Source organism: Cryptomeria japonica, chromosome 1 (assembly GCF_030272615.1).
Source record: "Cryptomeria japonica chromosome 1, Sugi_1.0, whole genome shotgun sequence".
Taxonomy (NCBI): domain Eukaryota; kingdom Viridiplantae; phylum Streptophyta; class Pinopsida; order Cupressales; family Cupressaceae; genus Cryptomeria; species Cryptomeria japonica.
The window spans coordinates 660,481,119-660,506,073 of record NC_081405.1 but is presented as its reverse complement, the minus strand read 5'-3'; the positions used below and the strand labels follow the sequence as shown (position 1 = coordinate 660,506,073).

At 34.3% G+C, this 24,955-nt stretch overlaps 1 protein-coding gene across 1 annotated transcript; it reads left to right on the top strand.

The window, feature by feature from the left end:
* Positions 1-355: 355 nt before the first annotated feature.
* Positions 356-8,494, top strand: LOC131050406 (ABC transporter G family member 36). The gene is made up of 19 exons (XM_057984563.2): positions 356-431; positions 752-805; positions 1,161-1,251; positions 1,354-1,655; positions 1,935-2,216; positions 2,307-2,623; positions 3,027-3,187; positions 3,281-3,384; positions 3,587-3,740; positions 3,842-4,000; positions 4,240-4,406; positions 4,735-5,067; positions 5,172-5,462; positions 5,547-5,630; positions 6,004-6,137; positions 6,245-6,472; positions 6,709-6,880; positions 7,018-7,272; positions 7,726-8,494. The coding sequence occupies exons 1-19, from the start codon at positions 426-428 to the stop codon at positions 7,996-7,998; spliced, it is 3,567 nt and encodes a 1,188-aa protein (XP_057840546.2). The 5' UTR covers positions 356-425; the 3' UTR covers positions 7,999-8,494.
* The last annotated feature ends 16,461 nt before the right edge of the window (positions 8,495-24,955 follow it).

Below are 24,955 nucleotides of genomic sequence, written 5' to 3'. Positions count from 1 at the left end.
CCTAATCACATTCACAGGCATTAAATTCAGATGATTTCTTTGTTTTGCTCCTTACTTAGTTATAACTGCAGGTAAATGGTTGTATAACTTATAATGGCCATTCAATGAAGGATTTTGTCCCTCAGAAGACAGCTGCTTATATAAGTCAGAATGATCGGCATGTACCACTGATGACTGTCCGAGAGACATTGGATTTCTCTGCCAGGTGTCAAGGTGTTGGAAGTAGATATGGTGAGAAATCCCAGCTATACCATATTCTTAGAACATTATTAAGTTAAATAACGTTTAATTGCAGAGGATTTTATGTCTCTAAACATGAAAGAACGAGTCTTATTATGTTGAGTTTGTGAACAGATTTGCTTTCTGAAGTGGTTAGAAGGGAGAAAGAAGTTGGAATTTTACCAGAGGCTGAAGTAGACCTTTTCATGAAAGTGGGCATTTTTCATTGCCTTCCTCTGTTTTTACTATTACACAATTAATCAAATAGGATATTTTAATAGCAGACAAAATGAAAAACTAGAACTAGTTTGTGCGATGTTAATTTCTTGTATGGCTCCATAAAAAAACTGCTTAGCAACTATGTTGACGGTGATGTTAAGCTGAGGCCTGACAAGATTGTATATTTTTTCCCTCTTTCCAGAACTGATAGACAAAATTTGAAATAAATTTCATATTTGCCTGATTGTTCAATATTGCACGAGTAGACATCCACAACATTGATATGAATTATATTCTTGCTTTGTATTTGCAGGCAACATCCCTGGGAGGTGTCCGAAGTAGCCTTCAGACTGATTATACTCTCAAGGTAGGTGAATTTGTCAATTTCAGGGTACTTTTCTGAAATAAGAAACTGGTACAATTGTTTTATTTGTATGATTAAATATGTCTTCAAGTTCAATTATCAATACAGGAGTGCCTATCAGTCTATCAGATCGTTGGCAAGTCTTACAAAGAATCAAATTCATGTTAATAAATATCATATAAGCTTATTCTTGCTCTCCTTAAGAAGTCAGGATAGAAAAATATTATTCTCTACATAGCATATGTGTTTCACTAAGCTCATTGGCATTCTCGCTGTCCTTACTGAGTCGGAATATAAGACTCAGTTTTCTGATTCAAAAAATGCAGGATTGCTTTAACTAATGTCAACTTGGAAACAGATACTTGGTTTGGATATTTGTGCAGATACTATTGTAGGAGATGAAATGTTTAGGGGAATTTCTGGTGGACAGAAGAAACGTGTTACAACTGGTATGCAGCTCAAGCAGTGCACTCAATTCTAACTTACCGTGTTTTTCTGTGTTTCAGACTGCAATCTTTGAAAAAAAAATTAAGAAAATTGCTTGATTGTAGGTGAGATGATTGTCGGACCAACAACAACTCTTTTGATGGACGAAATATCCACAGGCCTAGATAGTTCTACAACGTATCAAATCGTGAAGTGCCTGCAGCAATTTTGTACCAATATGAATGCAACCATTCTCATGTCTTTGCTTCAGCCTGCTCCAGAAACATATGAATTATTTGATGACGTTATGCTCCTTTCAGAAGGGCAAATTGTCTACTATGGACCAAGAGAAAATGTTCTTGAATTTTTTGAGAGTTGTGGATTTAAATGCCCTGAGAGAAAGGGCACAGCAGATTTTTTACAAGAGGTATACATATTTTTAGAACCTCGGTATACTAAATTTGAACTTATTGAATACAGAATAATTTTTTTTAAACATGGAATGAATAATTAATTACAATTCTATTCAAATTGGCAATGGATTTCCCTTTCCTACATCGAATTTTCTTTGTTTATGTATCGTGTGCCCTTTTTTGGTTGTTGATGTGGATTCTTAACCAAAAGATCAAACTGAAATCTTTCCAAGGTTTTCGCTTTCATTGTCTTTCTCCAAGGTGTACAGATGTGACTTACGTGACATTTGCAGGTAACTTCACTCAAGGACCAAGAGCATTATTGGGCTGACAGGGAAATGCCATATCGCTATATCTCTGTGAAGGAATTTGTGGAGATGTATAAGAGATTTCATGTAGGAACAACACTCTCCACCCAATTAGCAGCTCCATATGACAAGCTTACAAGCCACAAAGCATCATTGATTTTGAACAAATACGCAGTCCCAAAAATGGAGCTGTTCAAGGCCTGCTTTGATAAAGAATGGCTTCTCTTCAAACGTAATTCGTTCATTTACATATTCAAGACTTTACAAGTAAGCTTTTTATGTCCATTGATAACCTGCCCACAATAATGGATTATCCTTGTTGTAAATAGGCCTCATGGAGCCTGCTTGATTATGCAGATTACTTTTCTAGCATTTGTAGCAGTTACAATGTTCCTGAGAACTCGAATGCACCAGAGAAACGAAGAAGATGCAAACTTATATCTTGGAGCCCTTTTTTTCACCCTGCTTGTAAACATGTTCAATGGCGCTTCTGAGCTCCAATTCACACTTGCCAGACTACCAGTATTTTTTAAGCAACGAGACCTTCTGCTATATCCTGCATGGTCTTTCTCTCTCCCCACCTTATTGTTGAGTATTCCAATCTCACTTCTCGAATCAACCGTTTGGGTGGTCATAACTTACTACGGAATAGGATTTGCTCCTGAACCTGGGAGGTAGGCCTGAAGATTTTCACCCGTTCTCTTTTTCATTTTGTTTACTAATTATATATTTGAAAAAAAAATTCCTAGATGAGTACCAGAATTTGCCGTGAGAACTGTCCAATGGTCTTTACAAGAATTTTTTGGGATTTGTTGTAGTGAAAATGGATTGATTGGATCTTTTATTTTATTTTCTTACTACATGGTTGTATCCACTAAATTCAAGAATTTGTCCAAAATATATTTCAGACACTTCTATTTCCTTGTCTGTGATTCATATGACTCTTTTGACCCTTTTTATAAACTTGGACCAAATGAATTTCAGCCAATGTCCCACCAAGAATTATGTTTTTATTGAGGATTTTACTATTTATGTTTCGCTTTCTCTCTCACTTGAACAGAACCATTGCCAATGCAGGTTTTTCCGGCAATTACTTCTACTATTTTGCGTGCATCAGATGTCATCGTCTATGTTCAGAATGCTAGCAGGAATCTGCAGGACACATGCAATGGCTAATACTGCAGGAGCACTCAGTTTGCTCATAATTTTCATGCTTGGAGGATTCATTATTCCTAAAGGTCTATCAACCTTCTTATTCATTCTTCAAAGTGTCAATGTAAAAGGATATTTCTTTGACCTCATCTACTTCAAATTTTTTGACTTCTTTGCAGATAGTCTTCCCAATTGGTGGAAGTGGGGTTACTGGTGCTCCCCATTAGTGTACGCCCAAAATGCCATTGTTTTGAATGAGATGCTTTCTCCCAGATGGAATAAAGTAAGGCTTTATCTATTAGAACTTCAACCAACAGCATGTATAGTTAAGACTGTAACAATTCAGTTGCAAGATTAGCAAAATACAATCTTAGTTTTCTTTGAGCACTCAGATGAATAAAGGTACTGAAAGAACAGAATCAAGATTAAGTACTTGCCTCCTTTCTCACATTGTTTTCTTTATTTGAATCTATTTTGTATTACAGAGCACAGATGCTTCACCAAACTTGGCACTTGGTGTTCTTGAGAGGCGTAGCATCATCCCTAGAGGATACTGGTATTGGATAGGAATTGCCGCTTCATTGGGCTTTTCAGTCCTCTTCAACTTCTTATTCACAATGTTTCTTGCATATCTGAAACGTGAGTTCACTATAATTTTCAGACATTTATTTCATACTTCCTTCATTTAATGGAGAACTGTAACTTTTTGCATTCTGACAATGGTCTTTCATTTCGAGAAGCACCTGGAGAGCATCAGGCTGTACTCTCAGAAGAAAAGTTGGCTAAACAAGGGACAGGGTCCGATGATATCACAGAGGATCAAGAACCCCAATTTCTTCCATCAAGATCCAAAAGAAGATCCTTTCAACGGCTTCCCTCAAAAGATGGAAATAATACGGGTAAGAATACTTTTTCTCACTTTTAGAATGTATGTATTCTTCCATTATAAAATTCAAGAGCAGACAATTTTTCACTTGGCAATTCACTTGGCAAGTCTCTAAATTATAGGGAATCATTATAAGAGACACACAGTGATCAAGATGCAAAATTTCTTTAGGCCTATGATAGCTAAATTATTATTCAATAGTTATCAAAATCTTCCGTATGATACTCCACTCAGTGCTGTTTGGTTATGCAGTAGAAATGCAGATCCATCGCATGAATAGCAAAACAATAAAATCAGAGATAAATTCTGTAGATTTGGAAGCAGTAGCTGGTGTTTCTCCAAAGCAAGGAATGATTCTTCCATTCACACCATTGGTATTGTCTTTCATTGGCGTGGATTACTCCGTTGACATGCCTCCGGTATGACTCATTTTGAACTCTTAAGCCCATTCGATAGGGTGACAGTTGATTGCATGTGTTAGCTCTATTGTATGTCTTTTGACATTTAAATGTCTACAGTATCCCTAAGCTACTGGGTAAGCTAGTTCTAAATGACTTATAATCCAAAGAATGTATTAGACCAGCTAAAAAGAGACTAGTTGAACTACACTAATAATATCAGAGATAAAGAAAGAAGATTACATAAAAGAGGCTAATCAAACTGCTAACATGCATCATGAATAATCAGCTAAGTAAGTTCCTTGATCTCTTAGTCTGACTGAAAGTTATAGCATTGATGTTTCTTCAGGAAATGAAAAACCAGGGAGTAACAGAGGACAGACTCCGACTACTTCATGATGTGACCGGGGTATTTAGGCCAGGAGTTCTCACTGCTTTAATGGGGGTCAGTGGGGCTGGAAAGACAACACTTATGGATGTATTGGCTGGAAGGAAAACCGGTGGATATATTGAGGGAGATATTAGAATATCTGGATTTCCCAAAAAGCAAGAAACATTTGCTCGAATCTCTGGTTATTGTGAGCAGAATGATATACATTCTCCACAAGTAACAGTAAGAGAGTCATTAATATATTCTGCATTTCTTCGCCTTCCAAAGGAGATTGATGACAACACCAAAATTGTAGGTCATGGACTCTATTTCTCACTCATTCATCAACTCTAACTTGATTTGTTTTGTAAAAATTCCTTATCTCTTGCAGACCCCACTAATTCAAATTATTGTAGGCTTTTGTTGATGAGGTTATGGAACTGGTAGAGTTGGATAATTTAAGGAATGGACTGGTAGGTCTGCCTGGTGTGACTGGGCTGTCAACAGAACAAAGAAAACGATTAACAATCGCTGTGGAGCTCGTTGCAAATCCATCAATTATTTTTATGGATGAGCCAACTTCAGGACTAGATGCCAGGGCAGCAGCTATAGTAATGAGGACTATACGTAATACAGTTGATACAGGAAGAACTGTTGTCTGTACTATTCACCAACCTAGCATTGACATTTTTGAAGCTTTTGACGAGGTGAACAATTCTTAAAATAGCTACATTTTAGTCTTCTGTTTGTTTAAAAGATTGACATTAATATCTGGTCCACTCCGGGTGCAGCTGCTCCTAATGAAAAGAGGTGGCCAAGTCATTTATGCAGGACCCTTAGGTCAAAACTCTGCTAAGGTGATTGAGTATTTTGAGGTAAGTTCAGTAGAGCATTAGAGGAAGATTAATTGGAAATAACTATTCACATGGGTAGGAAGGGACTAGAAGTGAATTTTCTATGCATTCTTTAAATATTAAAGAAATATTTTGTTTATCACGATATTCTATTCTTATAGAAAATTGTTCACTATTAGATTAAAACAGAAAATTATCAGATCATCTGAAGTTCTATATCAACGGTGATTTAAAAGGGATGGACTTAACATATTTTAAACGTTGATTTTTAAAGTGGTTCATTTGAATTCACACTTGCGTTTTCTATAAATGAACCACCTAAACAAATCAATACTTAGAATGTTTAAATCTAACAATCTCGAAATCTTAATCTTATCGATGTGCTATGTCACAGGCTATTCCTGGAATAACAAAAATAAAGGATAAATATAATCCTGCTACATGGATGCTAGAAGTGAGTTCTACTGCTGTTGAACTTCGTGAGGGAGTAGACTTTGCTGAACTCTACAAGAACTCAACTCTGTGCAAGTGAGTACAACAGTTGAAACATGAAATCTCTTTACATCTCTATTTAAGCTGTTTCTTTGCTTTTTTTCAAATCACCCATATTGACCATGCAAAACTTCGCGACGCAGGAGGACTCATTTATTAGCAAAAGAGCTTAGTACTCCAACTTCTGGTGCAAGTGATCTTTATTTCCCTGACCGATATTCACAATCATTCTTTGCACAGTTCAAGTCTTGCCTGTGGAAGCAAAGGTGTTCGTACTGGAGAAATCCAGAATACAATTGTGTCAGAATTATATCAACTATTATTATTGGTAGTATATTCGGATCTATATTTTGGAAAGCTGGTGCAAAACGGTATGTTTTATTTTTAGTCTTAAGGTCAGTTTCGTTGCAGGTTCTAATTTCATGCTGTAGTCTTTCTTGATAACTAGGTTTTGTGGTTCTTTCAAAACCCTCTTTTGATTCCTAATTCTGGTCAAATGTATTTGCCTAATAGACAACATAGTCAAGACAAATCAGTTACAGTTTTAAATGCATTCCACCTGCCTCTAGTATTGAAGATATTAAAAACCATTGTGTTTGAATGGCAGAGATACCAATGTAAATCTCCTTAGCATCATTGGGGGCATGTATTCAGCAGTTCTGTTCGTAGGAGCACTCAATAGTGCAACAGCGCAGCCTGTGGTTGCAATTGAGAGAACAGTTTTCTACAGAGAAAGGGGAGCAGGAATGTACTCTGCTATGCCATATGCTTTGGCACAGGCATGCAGTTTTTTTTTTACATTCTTCCTTTGCTTATGTTCCTCTTCAAAGTATTAGGGACACATTCTGCCTCTTTCCAAATCTTTCACATTTGAGCAACATATGCCATTATTAATACTACTTATATGATTGAACAGGTGGCCATTGAGATACCATATGTGCTTGTCCAAACAATTGCTTATGTCATTCTTGTTTACAGCATGATTGGCTTTGAATGGGTGGCTCGCAAATTCTTCTTGTTCTTACTCATAAGTTTCCTTTCATTTCTCTATTTTACCTATTATGGCATGATGGCAGTCTCTGTTACACCTAACCAGCAAATGGCTGCAGTTGTCGGTGCAGCCTTCTATTCTCTATTCAATCTCTTTTCAGGCTTCTTCATTCCTAGAAAGGTAACCAACGTTGTCTTCATATTTTGTTGGCAAAGAAAAATCTTCCAAGGATTTTGTTGTCTTAGAGGCAATTGTATGTGTGCTATTTAGTTTGTTTTAAATTTCAGAATATTATGATAATTTTTCATAAGTTTAAACAGTATATTTTAAGTTTTGATTTATTAAGGTGGTTCATTTATTTGAGAAGGCAATGTAATTTCAGAAGCTATTTTGATTTATTTAAGTGACTCATCTGAAATCACACAATCACGCTAATAGGTGGGTTCTACTGAAAAACATAATATAATTTTAGATGAGTCACTAAACAAGTCAAAGCTTAGAATATGCTATTTAAACCAAAATGATAACTTCTATTAAATCAAAAGAAAATGTACAACTAATGTTAGTGAATTCGCATTTACAACATTACCATGTAGCAATAACAAGAGATTAATTTTCTCTATACTGATGCAGAGTATCCCAAAATATTGGATTTGGTACTACTGGATCTGTCCAGTGGCATGGTCAGTTTATGGACTCATTATTTCTCAGTATGGAGACGTCACTGATCTCATAGAAGTAGATGGGAAGAAGCCAGGACAACCACTAAACCAGTATGTGGAAGAAACTTTCGGATTTAACAAGGATTTCATGGGTCCTGTTGTTGCAGTTCTTGTGCTCTTTACTGCGTTCTTTGCATTTATGTTTGGCTTTTGTATCAAAGTGTTAAATTTCCAGAATAGATAAGGAGCTGGAAGAAATTTGAATTTTATGTTTGGCTTTTGTATCCAAATGTTAAAGATCCCGAATAGATAAGGAGTTGGAAGAAATTTGAATTTTGATATGCATTCAGATGCCACTATCCTTAGCAGCAAATGTGCCCTTGGAATAGCTTTTGCAAGCATCTTGATCCAAGTTGCAAAATTCAAGTGTCCCAACCACATCCTCTAACCTCAGCAAAAAGATCCAAAAAAGAAATACTATGATCTATAGCCTGATCCAGCATAAATAAAGACTATATTAATATCTGAAGTTACGGTATGATTCAAGTCATATGCAAACTTTTACCATTATGGTTATTGATCTGTTCATTCACCATTGTGGCAAAGTGGAAGCTCTTGCAGCTTTCATCAATTATTTGTTTGAATATGGTAGTTTCAATAATAATGTAATTAATTTACTTATCATCTTTATATCACAGTTTAGAAGAACTGTGATGTTGTCACCAAGTTTACAGAACATAATAACCACTAAATTTTATTCTTGTGTTTTAGTTAACAGTTTTTATTTTCTGATTTCTAAAGACTTGTTTCCTTTTTTATGATGGTTGATGTTAATTGCTGTTATAGTACTGTTTTTTTGCTATGATTTTTAATAGTTCTGCTATATAAAAGGTCAGTGCCCTTGTTCTCACTGCTTTATTAATCAAAAACATATTAAAAAAATGAATTAATAGTAAGGAATCGTTAAAAATTCTAGTATTCCTTAATTTAAGAAAATCATAACAAACAGATGTTAAAATAGAATTTATCTTTTTGAGTGGTAAATAAACAATCATAACATGCTTTCATTTTCTTCTTATGAAAATAATTCTTCATAGTATTTCAGTCACATTCATGATTGTAAAGAATATCATAATCATAAGTATTACTCTCAATACAAATGTTTGCAACATCATAAACAATTGGAAATTATTTAATCAAAAATTTTCCCATTCTCATAGCTACTACATAATGATATAGTTTATGTTCGTTTCATAATTTAAAATTGTATTATTCTTTAGATATGATTCGTTTGTAATAACCATTCTTTAGTTAGTAATATTTTTATTTTCACAATTAGTTATAATTTAGTTGACCAAAGATCTTCCATCTAATTTAGAATTGTCAACTTTATAACTTCTTCAATTGTAATTGTGGCAATGATTTTACGCCACCCCTAATATGCTTACATTAAAAAGTGGTAAATTCCCAATGTTAAGGTTATTCATAGACCGACACCTTAATCTTTTGAAGATTCATTTGTGATGACCATGCTTATGTATCCATTTTTCAAAGTTAGAGGCCCCATAGTTCCTCTTATAGTTTCAATTTTAAACCATAATTATTCACGGAACTTGTGATTTTAAATTAATTATCAAACTATAATGGAATAACAACAAACACATTCTTATCAAGTGTTGGTTCCCTATCAATTGTTAATGTATGAACAAATCCAAAACCACCTAGGGATCATATCATTCTAGCATCCCATGTTCACACAGTGATTAGTTAATATACACATCACAAGTACATACAATGATTAGCTTAGACATACATCAAATATACACAATGTGACTAGTTTATACACACACCACAAGTAAACACAATGACTAGCTTATAAATATGTCGTATGCATGTGTGACTAATTCATATGTACATCTCATTTACACAATATGATGACTTGTGCATGCATCACATATACATAGTGTGATTAGCTCAATCACCCAATATATACATAATGCAAATGATTTAACAACCTCAGAAGTATGTATAGAAATCATGTAGCAAAAGGAAGTGTTTGCAACCTTATTGTAAGCATCTTCCCCTCCTTTCAATTCACTAACACATAAGTCCACAAGTACATCCCATTTTTTAAAAAAAGAATATCATTACATCCCATGTTGCACCATTTTCCAGCACCACCTATGACAAAAAATAGCTAAGCCATATTATATCATGGATAGCTCTTGGCATCCATTGCCTCTATGTTGCAAGCAATAATTGGTTAGACCCTAAGATACAATGATTACCTCTTAGCATATGTACCACTTGCACAACACTAGTGATAGTTGTCTAAACCATCTCTACATCATATCATGGGTAGCTCTAAGCATCATTTACCTCCATGCTATAGTGAAAGTTGGTTAATCCTTAAGATATAATGGATAACACTTAGCATTTGTCACCTACACTATACCAATGATAGTTGACTATTTGCACCTATATCAAACTTAATTCAAACATGTGGGGTCATCTTACATCCAAGTACACATAATCCACACATCACAAGGATTCACAAATATTGGTTGAGTTAACCTAGTTATATGTCACATAAAGTGATCCATAAACCTACAGACAAAGTCATATATGAATTGAGACCAAATTATCAATGTACAATCAACACATTGCATCCATAGTGGCTCTAAAATCTCATCCAAGATTGAAGTAGATTTTGGAAATCCAAATACTACAACCTTTAGAGTAAATAAGATTGACAATGATGAGTTGCTTTTCAATGGCTCAAAGTTATATAATGGGGGCATATTAAGTGAAAGATGAGATCATGGTCATTTGATGTAGAATTCAACCTCACATGACAAAGAATAATAAAGAGGGAGATAATCTATTTCCAGAACAACCTCAATCTTTGGAGCTATTCTTGGGGTCCTCCCTTACAAACCTAGCTCACAAGGGTATCCTTCACTTAAGGACTACCTAGGTATCTACTTCCAGATGGGATTGAAGTTCCATGTACTTCTCTTAAGATTTCAAATATCAAGATGAGAACTTGCATTTTCCTAGGTTAACATAATCCATACAAATGCTACAAAGGAAGATTTTGCCACACCTATCAATGAGGTGTAACCCTCAAGGATACTCAACCTTGATAGATAGTTTCCATAATGAACAAAGGTCACTCAAATAAAATAAAACACCAATATAAATAATTTTACTCTAATAAATCAACTCAATATGTTGATATGACACATTACCATGAATAAGATTCTTGTACTACCTCTACATACAATGGTCCCAGCTATCGACCATCTCTAGTTAACTAGACACTAAAATATCACCCATCTTAAAAACACACCTTAACAATAGTGTCCTCTAAAGATAAATTGTCATAATCATATCCATAGGCATAAATAATGCATAACATCATGATCAATATAAGAAAATTTCATCACATCATACCATAGGATGACAATTACCAAGATATCTCTATAATGCCACATAAAAATCATTTGAACTTCAAAAGACATATAACAACAATAACAAACTTGCTTAAAGTATGGGCAATACGTAAGTCAGACATTATAATATTATATGAATATATACACACTTTAATAATATTAATAATAATAATAATACCCTTATAATTTTGGTTTTATTTATCCTATAGCACAACCCTATGTTCTTGTAGTAGTCTACTTTACAAACTAGGTACTATTTACACACTAAAATCAAGCCTTAATGGTTAATAATAAGTGATTTCATAGAATAACAATACGTTTGTGAGTCAGCTCTTATATTGTGTTCATGAAGGCCTTACCACAATCCATTAGTTTTCACCTTACATAATTGTATTTAACCTTGGCATCATTTTTTAGCACAATCTAAGGGACAATTAGGATTGTTATAAAAATTAAATGGAAAAGTTGTCTCCCCTTCACTTGGGTCATTTTAATTCTAGGCCATAAGTTAGGAAAGGGACAATTAGGATTGTTATAAAAAATTAAATGGGAATGTTGTCTCCTTCACTAGAGTCATTTTAATTCTAGGCCATAAGTTAGGAAATTATGCTAGTGTTCACATGGGTTAGAATAATTATGTGTTTTATGTTAAAATAAAAGTGTGTTGAGTAACAACTAATGAAGCTATTATGGGTGTTAGGAATATTAAGCTTGTTAAATATTATGTGTAGGATAATATATCAAGATTGTATGAATATTAGTTTGTATTAATTGTTTTAACAACTCATAAACTTAGGAGTGGTTATAGGGGGTAGAACAACCCTCCTATAATATAGGATATGAAAGTCATATATATATATATATATATATATATATATATATATATATATATATATATATATATATATATATATATATATATATATATATATATATATATATATATATATATATATATATATATATAAAATTTGTATTGAACGAAGATGAGAGAAGTGTAGTGTTGTAAATTGTAACACCCTTGCTAGGGTGGTACAATTCCACACTTAGCTTAGCACCCGTCTTAGTGTGTTTGCATCTTGCATTGTAATTTCCCTTTAAGCATTTAATTAATTAATTTAATTAAATCTAAAGTCATATTTCATCACTCGCCACATCATAAAATTGGGCCCTTTACCCTAAGTGTGCCCCTTTTCATCTTATTCCTCCAATGAATCATTTAATCATAAACCCTAATTATGTCTTATTTCAACCTTTAAGTGCATATCAAAACACCTTGAAATCAATTGTAACTTTGGGATTCGCTCTAATATCATCATATCTAACGGCCCTGAAAATTTGGTGAAAAGTTGGTTGGACCGTGGCGGGAATGCACATGGTCCTCGGTTATTTTCCCGAAATTTCGAGAGCACAATTCTATGATATTATAATGCTTAACCACAAAAGATTGGCAGGAAATTCAATTCCTAGGTCGGCCTAAAGGCGGAATTAAGTCAAAATTAAGATCTAGGGTTTCATGCATAAGAGCTCTCTTTCTTCATTTGAAGGGATATCTCATAAGATAGAGGAAAAGGTTGTTGGAGTGAGCATAAGGAGCCTTCTATGTAGTGAAAGAGAAGCCTATGTTGAGTCTTCAACAACATTCAACAACATTCATCAAGCATTTGTCAAGCGTTCATCATCAATTAGGAGCCTTGAAGACATTGAAGAGTAATAGGAGATCTAGTGGCGATATCTTTCCCTTGGGGATTGGTATGATTTCATGTTATTTCCATGTCTTTGTATGAGCTTCTTTACATCAGCTTGCATACTTACATTCATGCTTTAGATCACTTTGCATCGTTGATTTAGAGCATTTACTTTGTCAATTACAAGCATTTAGGGTTGCTCTAGATTGTTTGCATTCACTTTAGGATCTTGCATACACAGAAGGTTCTAGCACACACATTTTCAGTACATTATCGGCTATTTGTGGAGGTGGAAATCACCAAAATAGGGTTTTGACTAAGGCAAAACCCCATATAGCCACCCAAACCTTCCCTTTTCAGTTGCAAGTGCAAAAACAGGTACCCGGAGGCACTTTCAGCTCAGCAAAAGGCACAGGAACCACCCAGAATCATCAGATCTGCCCTAATCTGCCTGGGATAGGGGTGTGGCACCTTGGTCCTACCTAGGATAGTGGCATGGTGCCATGTTCCCTCTACTTTTCAATGATTTTTAGCATGTTGCAGCTTCAGGTCATCAGATTTGCAGTCTTTCAGTTGCAGCCTCCTGTCTGCAAAAACAGGATAGTGGCATGGCACCCTAGTCCAGGTCAGTTTATTTCAATTTGTAGCATCAGGTACATGTCTATAATTCTCCCACTTTCATGCTTTCAGTATCTCAGTTTCAAATCTGCAAGTTTGTTCAAAAATCTAAGTTCATTTATGCTTCATTCTTCATCTCCTAGTCTAGTTGATCAATTCAACCCTATTTTTTCTCATCATTTGCAACAAGAGGAATAGAAAACCTAAGAGATAATCCTTGTCTCTCTTTCCAACAAGAAGTAGCCAAAGTGACCTATCTCCCTAGGCTTTTTTGTATTCTCGATGTGTTGGCTAAAGTGGGATTAGGTCCTAGTCACCCGGTCTCGCTTTTCCCGCTACCACAGAAGCATAATATAATATTTGTGCAACTTTTTTTATTTAGCTTATGTTATTTTTCCCACTTTTCTCTCATGGTATTGGAGTTGGGCATTCCATTTTTTAATTCACTATCTATTTAATAAAATCATGATCTCTCTCGATACTAGACAAAAAATAAAAATTTAAAATATTTTGGAAAGGTTAGGAAGAGTAGAATAAAACTCAAAAATCGTTTCAAAAAATTATTAGTATTTCAAGAGCAGTTTGAAGTGGAAGTTGGACGTGATATTGATGTTTTGTGAAAGTGTATGCAATATCCTTTGAGTCAATTCAAATGCTAGTATTTGCAGTGGGTGTGAATGATGGTCCTCTGGAACACCACTATTTATGTCTTCACTCTACATTATTAGGATCCATTATTCCTTTCAAGGAAAATATCAATTGTTAGAAGACAAACACTGGAGCTATTATTGTATGCATTATATTTCATGTCATGAATCGTTTGGCTTGTGATTTTCCAAGAATTGTTAGCAACAATGAACATAACTATAATCTCCATCTGAAGAAATATTTTAGCAATAAAAATATTGATTATAATTACATTTTAAGTGTAATAGGATTGAACTCTATGTAAACCATAAAAAAGAATTCAAGATGAAAGCATTATGAAAAGGTTTTGGGTTATAGTGATTGGAATTGGACTTGTACTACAAGTAATGACATTAATGAGGAGGAGGGAGGATCTTTTGAGTTGATTGTTGATCTCTTCTCATATTGTGAGGTATGCATGTTATAGCCCCACCCATACATACATACATGTGTAGGTGTATGTGTATGTGTATGTGTGTGTGTGTGTGTGTATATATGTGTGTGTGTGTGTGTGTGTGTGTGTGTGTGTGCGTGTGCGTGTGCGTGTGCATGTGTGTGTGCGTGTGCATGTGGATGTGCATGTGCATGTGTATGTGTATATGTATATGTATATGTATGTATGTATATGTATGTATGTATATGTATGTATATATATACGTGTGTGTATATATATGTGTGTGTGTGTGTGTGTGTGTATATATATATATATATATATATATATATAGATATATATATATATATATATATAGATATATATATATATATATATATATATATGTATGTATGTATGTATGTATGTATGTATGTATATATATGTGTGTATATGTGTGTGTGTGTGTGTGTGTGTGTGTGTGTGTGTCTATGCACAAATATATATTAGGTTGTTGAATAAATCATTTATAAAAGGTAAGGTCAAACGAAATCATTGAAATAAAGTCATTAAAAAAATATGTCTATGTACAATTTTCATCAAGAGAATTTTTTTTTATCGATAAATATTTTTACTTTATATTAATGCGGAAATTTAAATATACAAAATTGCAGTCTTCCAAGATGCATATATGCAGTAAACATCAACCCCATACCACCCACAGTCATATCTTATGAACTACCCAACCCTACAGCTTATGACATCCAAGAGAAAATTACCAAATCCTTGCTAGTCCTACAAACCCAAATGTTCCAGAAATAATTTAAGTTTTAGAACAATAACTAACAGTTGAAAACATGTAAGAACATATGAAAAACACTGGCCAACAGGCCACTCACTCACTATCACCCTGGCTCGCCTTCTCCCCTCCCTCCTTAGTGGGCGACGCTTTCCCCTTTGTCGCTTCACCTTTCATCCTTGGGATGCAGTCCAAAACATCTGAAGTCAGGGTCGCCTTCCAAACTCACCAATAGCTAAATGGCTCATCCTTCTTCAAACCTATCTCTCAGATCCCTGCCAACTTCCATCCTTGCCACCACATGCAGAGCATTTAGGACTTCATTCGCTCTAGTTAGTTTCACATAGAGCTTCATCGCTTCCCATCCCACTCGGGCACGTTCTCGGCATTAGTCTTTGATTACATCCTCTGGTCCACGAACAAAGGGTATCAACTCCTCCTGGTCATCCCCCTCCTTAATATGGATGCCAACTCGAGGTACCACCCATTCCAGGATTGAATCAAGGTTTATCAAAAACTCCCCATCGATCAGTTTGGTCAGTGTGAGTTTTATCTTCTCCACCTCCGGCTCAAATTCACAAGCCCATGCCATAAGTAAGGAGTACACCTCCATGTTTGTCTGATATCGATGGTGGACGTAAACCACCTCCTCAACAAGCATGAGACGAGCCGTTGCCCACAACTTATCCGCTTTAAACCAGAAAAGTCCCCGCATTCTCTTCTTCGATACCTTGCCCAGAAAAGGCACCAGCTTCTTGTTCGTTTGCAAAGTGAAATTAGCTTCCATAGTCACCTGCAGATTTAAAACATCAATTCCTGCAATGGGTAAGTGCACAAAGTTGTGTGCACTTAGTGTGGAAGTTTTACACTTAGACAAAAATGGCAAATCTCACGGAGCACATGAGAAACAAAACAGGATCATGTTTCACATCGGGATCCCGAGCCAAAATTTGAAATGGGATCCCATTTAGCTTCGGGATCCCGAGCCTAGATCTAAGAAACGAGATCCCGTTTCCTTTTCTAAAACGGGATCCCATTTTAAAAACAAAACGGGATCCCGTTTTATGTTTCCTTTTTTTAATTTTTATTTTATAAAAAATACAAGCTATATATACATGAAATATAAAATTTATATATAAGTCACATTTCTCTTTGTCTTTTTTTTCCTTTCTATCTCACTTTGTCCCCTCTCTCCCAAAATCTAAAACTATGTCTCTACCTCTCTCTCATGTCCTAACTCTTTACTCTTTATCTTCGCTCTCTCTATACAACTCCCCTTACCCCCTACCTACCTATATTTCTCTATATATACATCTCTACCTCTCTCTTAACGTACCATCTCTCTCTCCCAGCCAACTTATCTTTCTCTACATATGTCATAATAGGTCCTACTAAGGGGTCTTATGTCATAATAGGTCCTAGTAAGAGGTATAATGTCTTAATAGGTCCTCTTAAGGGGTCTTATGATATAATAGGACCTATTATGACATAATATGTTGTATTATGTCATAATAGGTCCTAGTAAGAGGTATAATGTCTTAATAGGTCCTCTTAAGGGGTCTTATGATATAATAGGACCTATTATGACATAATATGTTGTATTATGTCATAATAGGACCTATTATGTCACAATGGGACCTATTGTGACATAATAGGTCGCATTATGACATTACAGGTCCTATTATATCACAATAGGTCCCATTAAGACATAATACCCCTTAACAAGTCCTAATAAGGGGTATAAAGTCATAATAGGTCCTCTTAAGGGGTTTTATGACATAATATGACCTATGGTGTCATAATAGGACCTATTACATCATCATAGATCTTATTATGTCATTATTAGTCCTATTATGACATAATACCCTTTAACATGTCCTACTAAGGGGTATAATGTCATAATAGGTCCTCTTAAGGGTTCTTATGACATTATAGGACCTATTATGTGATAATCGATCCTATTATGTCATAATAGATCCTACTAAGGGGTCTTATGTCATAATAGGTCTTCTTAAGGGGTTTTATGACATAATATGACCTATTATGACATAATAGGTCGTATTATGACATAATAGGACCTATTATGACATAATAGGACCTATTATGACATAATAGGACCTATTATGACATAATAGGACCTATTATGACATAATAGGACCTATTATATCACAATAGGACCTATTATGTCACAATGTGACTTATTATGACATATAGGTCGTATTATGACATTATAGGTCCTATTATGTCATAATAGGTCCTATTATGACATAATACCCCTTAACTCTCTTTAAGAGTACCATCTCTCTCTCCCAACCAACTTATCTTTCTCTACATATGTCATAATAGGTCCTACTAAGGGGTCTTATGTCACAATAGGTCCTAGTAAGAGGTATAATGTCATAATAGGACCTCTTAAGGGGTCTTATGACATAATAGGTCGTGTTATGTCATAATAGGACCTATTATGTCACAATGGGATCTATTAGGACATAATAGGTCATATTATGACATTATAGGTCCTATTATGACATAATGCCCCTTAAAAAATCCTAGTAAGGGGTATAAAGTCATAATAGGTCCTCTTAAGGGGTTTTATGACATAATATAACCTTTGATGTCATAATAGGATTTATGATGACATAATAGGACCTATTACATCATCATAGATCCTATTATGTCATTATTAGTCCTATTATGACATAATACCCTTTAACAGGACCTACTAAGGGGTATAATGGTATAATAGGTCCTCTTAAGGGGTCTTATGTCATAATAGGACTTACTATGACATGACAGATCCTCTTAAGGGGTCTTATGACATTATAGGACCTATTATGTCATAATAGGTCCTATTATGTTATAATCAATCCTATTATGTCATAATAGGTTCTAGTAAGAGGTATAATGTCATAATAGGTCCTCTTAAGGGGTCTCATGACATAATAGGTCCTATTATGTGATAATCGATCTTATTATGTCATAATAGGTCCTACTAAAGGGTCTTATGTCATAATAGGTCCTAGTAAGAGGTATAATGCCATAATAGGTCCTCTTAAGGGGTCTTATGACATAATAGGACCTATTATGACATAATAGGTCCTATTATGTCACAATAGGACCTATTATGACATAATAGGTCCTATTATGTCACAATAGGACCTATTATGACATAATAGGTCCTATTATGTCACAATAGGACCTATTATGACATAATAGGTCCTATTATGTCACAATAGGACCTATTATGACATAACAGGGCCTATTATGTCACAATAGGACCTATTATGATATAATAGATCATATTATGACATTATAGGTCCTATTGTGTCACAATAGGTCCTGTTATGACATAATACCCCTCAATTCTCTCTAAACGTACCATCTCTCTCTTCCAACCAACTTATCTTTCTCTACATATGTCATAATAGGTCCTACTAAGGGGTCTTATGTCATAATAGGTCCTTTTAAGGGGTCTTATGACATAATAGGTCGTATTATGACATAATAGGTTGTATTATGTCATAATAGGACCTATTATGTCACAATGAGACCTATCATAACATAATAGGTCATATTATGACATTATAGGTCCTATTATGTCACAATAGGTACTATTATGACATAATACCCCTTAACAAGTCCTAGTAAGGGGTCTAAAGTCATAATAGGTCCTCTTAAGGGGTTTTGTGACATAACATGACCTATGATGTTATAATAGGACCTACAATGACATAATAGGACCTATTACATCATCATAGATCCTATTATGTCATAATTGGCTCTTTTATGACATAATACCCTTTAACAGGTCCTACTAAGAGGCATAATGTTATAATAGGTCCTCTTAAGGGGTCTTATGATATAATAGGACTAATTATGACATGACAGGTTCTCTTAAGGGGTCTTATGACACTATAGAACCTATATGACACAATAGGTCCTATTATGTGATAATCGGTCATATTGTGTCATAATAGGTCCTACTAAGGGGTCTTATGTCATAATAGGTCCCACTAAGAGGTATAATATCATAATAGATCCTCTTAAGGGGTCTTATGACATAAAAGGACCTATTATGTCACAATGAAACCTATTATGACATAATAGGTTGTATTATGACATTATAGGTCCTATTATGTCACAATAGGTCATGTTATGACATAATACCCCTTAACAAGTCTTACTAAGCGGTATATAGTCATAATAGGTCCTCTTAAGGGCTTTCATGACATAATATGACCTATGATGTCACAATAGGACCTATGATGACATAATATGACCTATTATGTCATCATAGGTCCTATTATGTCATAATTCCTATTATGACATAATACCCTTCAATAGGTCCTACTAAGGGGTATAATGTCATAATACACTCTCTTAAGGGGTCTTATGACATAATAGGACATATTATGACATGAAATGTCCTCTTAAGGTGTCTTATAACATCATAGAGCCTATTATGTGATAATAGGTCCTATTATGTGATAATCGATCCTATTATGTCATAATAGGTCCTACTAAGGGGTCTTAAGTCATAATAGGTCCTAGTAAGAGGTATAATGTCATAATAGGTCATTTTGAAGGGTCTTATGACATAATAAGACCTAATATGACTTAATAGGTCATATTATGTCATTAGAGGACCTATTATGACACAATAGGACCTATTATGACACCTTAGGACCTATTATGTCACAATGGGACCTATTATGACATAATAGGTTGTATTATGACACTATAGGTCCTATTACATTACAATTTATAAGATCTTCTAAAATCTAGAATCTGTATTATAACTCCTAGAGATCTGAAACCACTCTTAAACATCCTTCCAATTTATACATGAAATATAACTTAACTTAAAGTATAAGAAAGGAAAAAGACAAAGGGAAATGTGACTTAAACTTAAATGTTATATTCATGTATATATAGTTTGTTTAAAAAAATAAAAAATAAAAAGTATATATAGTTTATTTAAAAAAATAAAAATAAAAAAAGGGAAACAAGATCCCGTTTTGTTTTTGAAACGGGATCCCGTTTGCTAAATGTATTTTTAAAAATGAAACGGGATCCTGTTTCGTAAACGGGATCTCGTTTCTAAAAATTTCAAACTTTGGTTCAGTTGTAGCTTCGGTTTTGGCTTGGGAAATGGCTTGGAGAGCCAACCCTTTTGCTTGGAACTAGTTTGACTGCAACTTGAAGGCTAAATCAATCTTCATATAAAATAATGACTTCAAAAATATATTTGAACACCAAATTTTCAGAATTTTTTTAAACAATGAAAACCCATTATAGTAGAGACTGTCTAGATTTGAAATATATAATTTAAAAAAAAATAGATCAATATTTTTATTTTTAAAATAATTACTAATGAAAGAGGTCCATAAACTTGAAATAACATGGTTTTTTAGTTTTTTAATAACTTTTTGGTCTCTAAGGTTTTTGAAAAAAAAATTATATGGCATCAAACTAAAGATAATTCTATACAGTTAAAAAAAATGTTAAGTTTAGGTCAAATTATGCTTGTCGTACACAAGAATTTTTCAAAACAATGATTGAGCCCAATAAAAAATTAACAAAAAAAAATATGTGCAGAAAAAAATTACAAAAAAATATTCTCATCAAAGGTGAGTGAGTTATAGATATTTTCCCAAAAGGATTTATAAATATAATTTCATTTAGGTCAAATTATGCCTGTCGTACACGGGCATGGTATGGTCCTGAAAATTGACTTTTAAACTATAGGTTTTAGTAATGCCTATTCAAACTTCATTTTTAAGATCTGGGTATTAAAATAAATTACATATTTGGAAAGTAGACTTCTAGCACTACATTTTCTATTATTGAATTTTTTCAAGATTCATTCTTTAAGTGCTTCAAATCTTTAGGTCAAACAAGATGAAATTGAAACAAATGGGAAAAAACTTCCACTTTTTGGCCAAAAAGTGGACACAACTTCTTGCAGGTACCCCAATGAAATGTCATACAATGCTAAAAAGATGCAATCAATTCTACTACAAACCCTAGCACGCAGCTCAATGGGTAATAAAATCTTTCACCATCATATAGGGCAGATAATGAGTGCCAAAGATATGGCATTAATGCCATGAGATCATACACAGGATTTACTGCCATCCTCCACCCGCTCCAATCGTGCGACCTGCCACAGATAACTACCATCTTCAAAGAGCAGGCGCCAACTTGTCTTATGTACTTGCCAAATTTTTCTCTCACTTTCATATTGAAGACTGCACATTTCTAAAAGGCTACAATTAATACCATTTCCACATGCGACCATCTCCTTGCCACCACTTGGCCGCACAACTATCCAATTCGCTTCCAATGTTAGATAGCAAATCTACCACTGCATTTTCTCCTCTCCTTATATGAGAGACACGAAACTCCACAAATACTTTGAGCTTCTCTCAGATCATAGCCACCCATCGGTTTATTTTCCAGCATGGTGTGTTGCCTTTAGCTATTGCATTAATAACTATCTGAGAGTCCCCTTCTAAGTGCAGTCATTGGACTTTCATGTTTAAAGCTAGCTTTGTTGCTAGAAAAGCCGCCTGGACCTCTGTTTCATTATTAGCACCATCCTGTAAATGTTGTGCTCCTTTGAAAAGGATAAATCCGCTATCATCCCTCGCCACCACCCCAACACCTGAGCTTTCCGGATTTCCTTTTGATGCACCATCGAAATTAATCTTTATCCACTGTTTACTAGGTGGTTCCCATTTAACCATCTCTGAAGAAGGAGATGGATCAACCCCTGAAGACCCATTGACAGGTTTCAAGAGAAGTTTTTAGTTATATTGTTTGTACGATATCAAAGTTTGGTTGTATCATTTTGTTTAGATTAGGGTTCATTTTCTTTGCAAGTCAATAATTCTTGTCTTATCAAAAGTATGGAGGATGCAAGCATAGGAGGTTTGAAGACAATAACACCTCTCATCAACCACTTATGATGAGGTCGCCTTTTGTATTCAAGTGGTAAATTTCATTTTCTTTCATTTTTTATTTTTGTGTGAGTTGCGTAGCCTCCTAGTGTGAAATGGTGTAATGCAATTTGTGAATCTTGAAACTTAGGTTAGCAGTAATCCAAGAAAGCATATGAGGTGAATAGATGAGTGAGTTCTTGTTCGTGTCTAGGTTTGTGGTAAACCTGTGTGAAAACCATGAAAGGTTGATGAGAGGTGTCTTTCATTTGAATCAAGATCATGAGCCACAAGAATTAGGCTTACCACAATTCAAAGTCTTAAATGTGAAAAAAGAGAATATAGCTATCATCAATATTGCAAATAATTTTATAAGAGAGCAACTGACTACAAAGATCCTTTAACTGTCAAACTTCTTGGAAGGGTGGTTGACTAGTGATGAGTTAAATGAAAGTGAAAGTGGAATAAGATCTTATATGTAGGTGCCCATGTGCATCAAGATCTAGATAGTAATATGCAGACCTAAAAGTGTGCATAGGCATATGATTTTGTTTCTAGTTCATGGGTTGAACTTTCTTCCCATGTTCACACTAAGGGAGGTGTTAATAAATTATGTTAGTGTTTGCACATGGGATAAAATAATAATGTGTGTTATGTTAAAATAAAATTGTGTGTTATGTTAGAATAAAAGTGAGTTGGGGTAACAACTCACTTAGTTATCATGGGTGTTAAGGATATTAAGTTTGTTATAGTTTGTTAAATATTATGTGTAGGATAATATATCAAGGTTGTACGAATATTAGTTTGTATTGATTTGTTTTAACAACTCATAAATTTAGAGGAGTAGTTATACAGGGTGGAACAACCCTCCTATAATATAGGATGTGAAAATCACATCCTATATATATGTAATTTGTATAGAATGAGCATGAGAGGATAATAATATAATCATGTGGGCAATTTTTTAATTTAGCTTCTATTATTTGCCCATTTTTCTCTCAATAAGCATATTAATTCTAGTTACTTAATAGATACCAAAGTGTAATAAATGGGTTATGTCGCCATATAAGGTCCTATGCAAGAAAGCAGGTTTAGTCGATAACATTTTTTTAACTAGTAAGTAATCTAAGAATAACTAAATGGGCTCCAATATTTGTGGCTAATTATGCTCTCTCATACACAAAATTGTTCATTTTTTTTTCTCATAGCTAACACATTGCTTTCCTAGCAATGCCATTTGCTATAGGTCTCTAGTTCGAATGATAGGTCGACTCTCCTCCCATTCACTAACTATTTCAATATCAACTAAGTCACAATTTCTCACCTCTTCATAAAATTTAGCATAAAAAAAGTGCAAGATTGAGTTTCATAATGAAAATTAATTCTTTGTTTCTTGTTTTACCACAAAAATAAGCTATTAACACTAATCAATATATTGTTCAACTAAATTCTAGAACTTCCAAAAGCACAATAAAGATTCAACCATTTCATGTTCCAAGACGTAAAAAAGTAGTCCAAGTTTTGTGATCTCAAAGTGTAATGTTAACACTTACAAATTCAACAAAGGTTTGATCTGGTTGGTTCACATAGTGCATTTAGTATTGACGATTTCACCAAAGGGTTTATAGATCTCCATGAGCTCCTCCTCTATGCATTTCCATTGTCAACTTCTAAGATGTAAAATCTTTGACATTGGCTACATATAACAAAACCAACATTGACCCATTTAAGAAGACATTCAATTTATATAGAGATGTTCACTTCTAATGCATAAAACTATTGCTTTTGTATATATGTTAAGTGCTCTCCCTCATTTGGCTTAACGGATATACAAAGTGTTGGGTTTATCTTAGATTCATTCTCAGTGCCTGCTATATCATTCTGCCATTACATATTGTTTGTGTCTTGTGACTCCCAGCCCGTGCATTCTCAGTCTATCTGCAGTTCGAATACTGTGACGATCATCAAGCAGATCGGAGTATATTATCAGTTGTGCACATTCATCTACAAGCAACCTGTGTGCATTCATCTTCAGTTGTGCACATTCATCTACAAGCAACCTGTGTGCATTCATCTTCAGTTGTGCACATTCATCTACGGTCTGTGGATTGTCTACAGTGGATAGTCCTTCACACATAGCTGAATTGATTGGCAGAGGCAAGCATTGTCCGTGCATCCTACAATAGTTCAGATTACATCTCCTTCAGTCTAGAGTGACTTGATCTATCTATAAGCTTCAAAGAGTGAAGTGATCTTGTTTAATAAGCATCTATATTCATTAAATATAATCTGAGACTTAATTGTTGGGTTTTTCACCTTCAAGAGGAAGGTTTTCCCAGGATATACACTGCGCAATTGTGTGAATTCTTTGTCTATCTATTCTGATCATTAAACTTAACAAAAAATTGATATTTACATATTGTTATTTGAGTTGCATTTTGCTTAATATGAAGTTTGCTTTGATTCAAAATAGGTTTATATTTCATTTTCTGATTTAAGTTTTGAATTCTTCCTCACACATATGCTAATTTCTATTAAATCAAAAGGACATGTGCACGTACTACTCAATGTGTACAAATTTACAACATCACCTTGCGACCAAGATAACTTCGATTAATTTTCTCTGTATAGAACTAGGAAATC

Bases quoted from the DNA above. Each gene is read 5' to 3' on its own strand.
- LOC131050406 (XM_057984563.2), top strand. The intron at 3,741-3,841 runs GTGAGTTCACTA...CATTTCGAGAAG, and splicing joins GTTTCTTGCATATCTGAAAC to CACCTGGAGAGCATCAGGCT. The intron at 4,001-4,239 runs GTAAGAATACTT...TTGGTTATGCAG, and splicing joins AAAAGATGGAAATAATACGG to TAGAAATGCAGATCCATCGC.